At 38.6% G+C, this 8,213-nt stretch overlaps 2 protein-coding genes across 2 annotated transcripts; one reads left to right on the plus strand and one right to left on the minus strand.

Annotated features, from left to right (window-relative positions):
- Positions 1–1,057: 1,057 nt before the first annotated feature.
- On the minus strand, positions 1,058–3,302 carry LOC140778549 (glutamate decarboxylase 4-like). Its single transcript, XM_073123334.1, has 7 exons — positions 3,198–3,302; positions 2,920–3,124; positions 2,617–2,817; positions 2,305–2,519; positions 1,908–2,161; positions 1,778–1,830; positions 1,058–1,706 (listed from the first exon to the last, which is right to left on the minus strand). Exons 1-7 carry the CDS (start codon positions 3,287–3,289, stop codon positions 1,224–1,226), a joined length of 1,503 nt encoding a protein of 500 aa, XP_072979435.1. The 5' UTR covers positions 3,290–3,302; the 3' UTR covers positions 1,058–1,223.
- A 1,105-nt stretch (positions 3,303–4,407) lies between these two features.
- Positions 4,408–5,406, plus strand: LOC140779548 (syntaxin-112). The gene has a single exon (XM_073124654.1). The coding sequence runs from the start codon at positions 4,408–4,410 to the stop codon at positions 5,311–5,313; it is 906 nt and encodes a 301-aa protein (XP_072980755.1). The 3' UTR covers positions 5,314–5,406.
- Positions 5,407–8,213: the final 2,807 nt, after the last annotated feature.

An 8,213-nucleotide genomic window follows, 5' to 3' on the forward strand; every position in this document is an offset into this window, starting at 1 on the left:
TCTTTTTTTTTTTTTTTTTGTTGGGGGGGATGAAAAATTAGTCGAAATTTCGAGGAAGGAGGGTAAGGGAAGGAATTTTATGAGGGACGCGTGGATATGTGGAAGGAAAGGAAGAGAGGTGGTGATAGTGGTTCCATGCTAAAGGTGAAGAAAGTGGTTTTAAGTGGTAACCGGAGCTTATTAATTACTTAGGCAGCCCACTGATTAATCTTTGTTTTATTTCGTAATTCGAGTATTTTGAGTTTGTAAGGGTAGGGATTTTTCTAATCCGCGGGAAATGTTATGATCGATTAAACTTCCCCCCGTTCACATTGCAATTGGTTGGATACTTCGTGTTAGCTTCCGTTGCCGAATTAGAAGCATGCGGTGTTCGCAAATGATCAAGTTATTATGTTTGATTTGGTAGCCAGTTTGGGAAAACTGCTAATGGATTTTTTTATTTTTTATTTTTTTGCGTGGAATTTAAGCTGAATTCGGCAGTTTCTGAGCTCTAAACTGCTTCTCGTAGTCGGGTCTGTTACAGTTGTTAGGGATAACTAACCTTCCGGGTCCTACAGCCACTAGCGAAACGTAGACGTGCCATCGCGTGAAAGGAGATCATAGGGTTAACTGGAAATTAGATTATAATTTTAAAATATATTAAAAAAACTGAGTCTTATTGGCTAGTCTACTCTATAAGTTACATCTCTTCTGTAAATATTTAGATTGATATTTAATATATTTTTACACTACAACTCTATATAGTTTTTGTCAGCACTCATTTTGGCTCACTTTTTGAGAAAATTGATCTAATTTATACTCTAGAGAGTTCTAGCTCAATCATTTGTTAAAAATAAAAATAAAAATAAAAACTATGACTCAATTAGAATATATTAGTTAGGAGAAATAATTAGAATTTCTCACCGGAAAGGATTGGTCCGTTTGTATAGCATATGATTAACTCATAATGTAAAAGACACTTATTTTGATCTCATCTCCTCGTCATGCAATCAAACGGTATAAAGTGATTAAAAAGAGAAACACCTTTGTTCCTTTTAGAGTTTTGAATTTTTCGAGAAGTACAACGACATATGATGAAGCTGAGAACAAGCCTCAAGAGGAGCCTCCATTTAGAGCCACCAAAACAAGAGAGAATTTTTGTTATCATATCTTATCCTTCATATAACGTTTTAGAGAATAATACAAATCAACTTGAAGCCAAAGTATCCTTCACTAGTTGTTACTTAGCAGACCCCCTTGGTCTTCCCATCATATAAAGCTACAGTCTTCTGCAATGGCTCCGCTTCTTGACTCACAATCTTCACTATTGGAGCATCCCGGATAGTATGTCCGGGCGACAATTCTATCGTGTATCTTATCGTAGGCGTTGGTCTTCTAATCGCCGGATAAAGTTCATCCACTTCGATTCGTACGTGTGATAGAAACTTCTCAACTAATTGTCTCCCAAAATCTTCTCGAACCACAACTCTGAGAACTATCATGTGTTCAAGATCAGGTGGCAAAGTGTAAGCTGGGACTATCCAACCATATCTTCTCAATCTGTCGGATAGTTTGAAGGATAGAGCTCTGTTTCCCTCCTTGAATGAGAAGGCCACCAATGGGACTCCTTTCCTCTTGGAGACGATATCGAAGCACCCAAAGTGATCAAGTCCTTCTCGTAGAAGTTTCGCACTTTCCATGCAGTTCTTCATAACTTTTGCGTAGCCCTGAATGAAATAGACCTTGAATGTCGATTTTGATCTTAAATGAAAAGAAGTTGCTTGTAATGAAAGATTACCTCAAAACCCAACCTCAGGAACTGGTAATATTGCGCAATGATATGGCTTGATCCTGCATTAAATTCAGGAGATGTTGTTAGATACTTAGTTAATTGACTTAACTTTAGTTGCAAAAGTTTTCATACGAACCTTTGGAAAAGTTGAGAGTAAATGTGGGTTGATCAGCTCCAAGATAGTTGATGTGGAAGATTAGTTCATCTGGTAGATCTTCTTTGCTCCTCCAAATGACCCAACCAATTCCAGCATATACAAGGCCATATTTGTGTCCACTAACATTAATACTCTTCACTAATGGTAGGCGAAAATCCCATTCTAGGTCAGGATACAAGAATGGTGCAATGAATCCTCCACTAGCAGCATCCACATGAATTGGAGTATCCCACCTGCCATAAATTCAAAAAAGATGGCATGGGATTCATCATATACTTTTTCTTTTCAGAAAAAAAAAAACTATTAATCTTTTTTAATTTCGTTTGAGAAAACATAGAAAGTATGGATCATTCTTATATTCAAATGCAAGTAGTACCCTGTCTTCTTGTTCTTTTTGAAGAGGAGATCATTCAAATGCTTGACATCTTCAAACTCCCCTGTCAATGTTGAGCCCAAGATTGTTGCCACACAGATGGTGTTCTCATCCACCATCTCCACAGCTTTCTCAGGATCCATCACATAGCACCCTTCCCTTAGCTTCACTTCTTTCAGTTCCACCTCGAAATATCTAGCAAATTTCTCCCAACACACCTATACAAATGTTATAATCAAGAAGAATAGGGTTGTAAGCAAGCAATTCGAGATTGAATGGTAGACTATGGTGAGGCACTTTAATAAAAACACTCACCTGCACATTAGCCCCTGTAACAATGTTAGGCTTGTCGTAGGGCTTCCCTTCAGCTTTTCTCCTATTTTGCCACCTCCTCTTGAATGCCAAACCTGCAAGCATTATTGCTTCTGAAGAACCTACAGTTCCAACTCCAACTGCTGGTTCTTCCCCATTTAGAGGTGCGCGGAATAACCTCGCTATAATATTCACGCAACGGTTCTACGATGAAGAGATCGAAACAATACTAATATAATTAACCCTTTTTTTTTCCTTCAAAGTTTCAGTCATGTTATAAAACTATGAGGTAGTTAAAATTCTTGCCTGCAGCTCTGTGGTGACTGGATACTCATCCATATCGGCATAATTCTTGTTTATGGCTTCGATCATTAGCTTATCGCATTCTGGCTCCATCCAAGTAGTCACAAATGATGCTAAGTTGAGCCTTGGGCTGCTATCTAACAGCAACTCGTCGTGAATTATCTGGTACGCCGCATCCTTTGAGATGGAATTCTTCGACAATTCATACCTGCAAACATGTCTAAATTTAGCTATGTTTATTGCAATTCTGCAAAAGAGACATAGAGATTGGAAGTAGTAACCTTGGAATGGGGTCTTGTACATATCTGGAAGCAAAGACTGAGCTTAAGGAAAAGGAGCCTTCCTCTGGTTGTTCCACCTGGGCGAGAACCATGGCTTGGTGTAGTTTGAAGTCTTACACTTATTTAAGCTTTCTGGGTCTCATATATATATATATATATAGGAAATATGGGTAGATTCTTATGCTTTGCTTGGCTTTCTTCAGTGGGGCATTCTTTCCCTCGTCCTAGGATTTCCTTAATGTTTGAATTAAATTAAAGTAGATGCTTCGAGCCCTTTATTATATATATATATATATTAAATATTCTAAGTGGCTAGATATTAGAATATGATACTTGATTCTATGTTATATTATATTATCTAACGAGCTATGAAAAAATAGATGATCATCAGAACTTTTAGTTACAACATTTTATATATTACCAAAACTAATTAATTATTTACGAGTAATAAAAATGAAGAGGACAAGATTATTCTTTTTGTTGTTTAAAAAATATAGCATATTCTCTTCTAGAAAGAAGGAAGTTATTAAGGGCAGATGTGTCATTTGATCATTTCAAAAGCGACCTTCTCCCTCTCGTCTCTCCTCTGAAGCGACGCCACTCTCCATTTAAACCCCCGAGTTTTTCTTGAAAGCGTTTACTGTTCTTTCTAAACCTCGTATTATTGGAATAGCGCTGCACTTATTCGAGGTATCATTCGAAAGATATCATTACTCTTCTTTGGTAGGGTTTTACGATAATTTTGTTCTCTTGGAAGTGAGTTCTTTCGTGGGTTCTTGTGATTCCCGTAAATGGAACTTATTTAAGTTTTTTTTTTAACCCTACATCTCTCTTGATAGATTTCAATCTGAAGAAATCTAGTCTCGGGAAGAACGCTCCGTCATCACCAATTCAGCAACCAACTTGGGTACTCCATTAGTGCTTCACTTGATCTTTCCCTCCGTTTACATTTCTTGCAATATAGCCGATTAGGTAGTTGGTAATCTCCAATAAATTTGAGAACTTGAAGCATCTGGGGTTTCTGATTGCATGCAATTGTCACCGATTTAATCCACTTCGTCATCTGTGTCTCTGTTTTTGCTGAATATTTCGTGGATCTTATTATTGTTCTATTAAATTGGATTCGTATCTTGTTGATTCCTGAGATTTTGGTACCTTTGGATGATTCCCTGTTATCTTGTGCAGTTGGTATTGCGGAATTGTTTCAGATATGAATGATCTCATGACAAAATCCTTCAGCAATTACGTAGAACTAAAGAAGCAGGTACTCAAGGACTTGGATGCCGAACCAGGGCCAGACCTCGAGGCAGGAGGGCTCACTCATGCAGAAGAAGAGAACCTTTCTCAATTCTTTGAAGAGATTGGAGTAATCCAGTCTGAGATGGATGTTATCTCCGGTCTTCTTTTAGACCTCCAATTCTTGAATGAAGAGACCAAGTCTGCTCATAGCGCTAAGATTCTCCGAGGCCTGAGGGACCGGATGGATTCCGACATGGTTGCCATCCTCCGCAACGCCAAGATCATCAAAGCTAGGCTTGAAGTCCTCGGGCGCTCTAATATTGCCAACCGCGCCTTATCAATGTGCTTCGAAGAAGGAAGCCCAGTTGATCGAACGAGAATTTCAGTGACAAATGGCATAAGAACCAAGCTCAGGGTAATGATGAATGGATTTCAGTCGCTGCGAGAGCAGATAGTTTCTGAGCACAGAGAGAGCCTGAAGAGAAGATACTTCAATGCAACAGGAGAGGCAGCAACGGAGGAAGCAATCGAAAAGATGCTTTCAGGGGGCAATCAAGTGGAAGTATTGGACAAGAAGAGCGAATTGGACTTGGAAATCATGGAGAGGAACAAGGCTGTGAGTGACATCCAGAGGAGCTTGATGCAGCTGCACCAAGTGTTTCTCGACATGGCGGTGATTGTGGAGGTGCAGGAAGAGAAGTTGAACGACATCGAGGAGAATGTGACTCGTGCGAGGGACTACATCAGTGGCGGTACTGATCGTCTCATCTCGGCCAAGGCTTTGAGGAGGAGGAGAAGGCACTGCACATTCTTGGTCTGTGTTTTGGTGCTGATTGTGCTGTTGGTTTGCCTGATTCCTATACTGGATGGTTCTTAAACATTCTTTTATGGATTTGGTGATTCCCTTCTGTGGGTGCTTTTGGCAGTTTATTCTGTTAATTTTGTACAGTCAACTAGTTCATATATCTTGAATCTGTAAGTGGCATCGGTGGATTTTGCTTAAAATTCCTTTGATCAATATTGTAAGTGTTGGTTTGGTTAGAAATGCACAGTTTTGGAAATTTTGAATGATATAACGAGGTTGTTCTTTTGGTTTTGAAGTACCTTGTTAGGTTTTTTATTTGTTAGCAATTTTGTACAAAATATTCTAAGTATATTTTTTTATGTATATGAGCTTTATACAAGTCTAGAATATCACTGGTGTGAAGAATTGCAAGATTATTGGAGAAAAACTGTCGCGTTTTCACCGCGTTCACAAACACGTTCGAACGCGAAATCTGCGTTCACACAGACAGAGAGCCGCGTTCACAAGCGCGTTTGAACGCGGGCACTACGTTCACACAGACAGAGAGTCGCGTTCACAAGCGCGTTCGAACGTGGGCACTACGTTCACACAGACAGAGAGCCGCGTTCACAAAGGCGTTCGAACGCGGGTACTGCGTTCACATAGATCGAGAGCAGCGTTCACAAATGCGTCCGAACGCAACCTGAAGAATTCAAGCTGTCGCGTTCGAACGCACTTGGGCCCGTTCAAACGCACTTGGGCCGCGTTCAAACGCACCTATGAAGTTTGCAATTTATTGGATTTTCTTGAGTACGAATATGACTTGGATTTGACTCTATCTTGGAGATCATATATAAGGATAGTGTTACCCTAACCTAGGGCAGTTGAAAAAGATTATTCAAGGAGACTTTTTTGAGGCTACATCGGTTCTTCAACAAACAAGGCCCTTCGCATCTACAAATCTTAATCTTTCGTCTAGAGGGCTATCTAGACGAAAGATCAATCTCGTGGGCTACTGAGATTGGACTTCAATCACAAGAAGCAGTGAATCGTGGGTTCTAGCGATCAAGACTGAGAGGAACAAAATCGTTTGGATCGACGAGTTGTTTTGTGAGTCAGTCTTGTAACTGCTACTATCATAGTGATTGGTTTTGATCCGAGTTTGGATCCGTGGTTTTTTCCCGTTTGGGTTTTCCACGTTAAAATCTTGACGTTCATCTCTACTTTCGTTTTTAATATTTCTTCCGACTTTTACTTAAGCGAACGAGAAATATCATTGCCTAGAGGTTAGATACATATGTGTGTCTAGGGGTTTTTCAATTGGTATCAGAGCAGGTTCTCTCACCCTTTGAGAGAGATCAAATAGGCATGAATTTTCATAGAAATGGACCCTCATCTATTAGACCTCCTATTTTAGATGGATCAAATTATGGATATTGGAAAGCTAAGATGAGAGCTTATTTGAAGTCTATAGATGAGCGAGTATGGATAGCCATTGTGAACAGTTGGAGTCCACCAATGTACATGGTGAATGATGAGTTAGTTAAGAAACCGATTGAGTCATGGTATAAAACAGATTATGAAAAAGTTGGATGGAATAGCAAAGCAATAAATGTAATTTTTAATTGTGTTTCCTCGGAAGAATTTATAAGAATATCTACTTGTGAAATAGCAAAAGAAGCCTGGATGATCTTAGAAACAACTCATGAAGGCACTATGGCTGTAAAACTTTCGAAACTTCAGAGGTTGACTACTAATTTTGAAACCCTACGTATGGAGGAGAATGAAACATTTGATGAGTTCTATGCAAAGTTGAGTGATATAGTCAACTCCAGTTTCAACCTAGGAGAGAAAATTCCTGAAAATAGAATTATCCGTAAGATCTTTAGGTCTCTTCCAGAAAGGTTTCAGGCGAAAGTTACAGCTATTGAGGAAAGTAAGGACATCGACTCTATGAAAGTTGAACAATTGGCAAACATTTGAGTCCAGTCTTTCAAAACCGAGGAAGTCCAAAAGGATAGCTATATCCACTGTTGAACAAAATTTAGAGGAGTCTGAAGATGAAGGTGATTTAGATGTTGAGATGTTGGCTATGTTTGTCAAAAAGTTCAATAAATTCTTTCGGAAGCCAAATAAGTTCAATGCTGAAAAATTTTAAAAAAGCAAAGCTTTTGTAAAAAAGAAGAATACTGTGACTTCGAATACAGGTGGTAGCAACAACAATGTCAAACAGAAAAATAAAAATTCTGAGAATAAAGTTCAATGTTTTGAATGTTCTGGTTTTGGACACATCGCACAAGAATGCCCTAATCGTTTTAAGAGAAAGGGCAAAGCTATGAAAGTTACTTGGGATGATTCAGATGAATCTAATGATGATTCTGAAAAAGACGAAGAAAACTTTGTAGCCTTTGCCTCTTCTTTGCTTAATACTGACTCTGTTGATGATATTGATAGTACAGATGATCTTGATATGCTACCAGCTGAGGAAGATGAATCTGAAATTCAAAAGGCATATAATGACTTGTACTTGGAGTCGTTTAAACTCAAGAAAAGCAATCTTAGACTACTTCAACGACTCAAGAAAATTAAACCAGAAAGAATTCAATTTGAGAAGAAGTACAAATTGGAGCTTGAACGTGTCAAAGACCTTTCTGAACAACTTGACAATGCGAAAAATAAAATGAAGGCTGATGAAATTGAACTAGAGTGATTGCATAAGGAAGTTACATTTCTAAAAGGGAAGAACAAACTGGACGAGATTCTACAAGCTCAGATCTCTAGAAAAGACAGGTATGGTGTTGGATATACTGGTAATTCAAATAATAATAAAACTGTTTTTGTTTCTGCAGGTATACAAAAGGAAGAATACCTGAAGCCATCAATCGCATTTTCAAAGCAATCCTGGATGAATCATTCAAAATTTAAGTTGAATCTACAAACTGGTGAATCTTTAATGGCAACAAAGGTAAACTTTAGTCACACTCCTCGACAAA

The sequence above is a fragment of the Typha angustifolia genome, chromosome 15 (assembly GCF_048772165.1).
Source record: "Typha angustifolia cultivar Huaian chromosome 15, ASM4877216v1, whole genome shotgun sequence".
NCBI lineage: Eukaryota > Viridiplantae > Streptophyta > Magnoliopsida > Poales > Typhaceae > Typha > Typha angustifolia.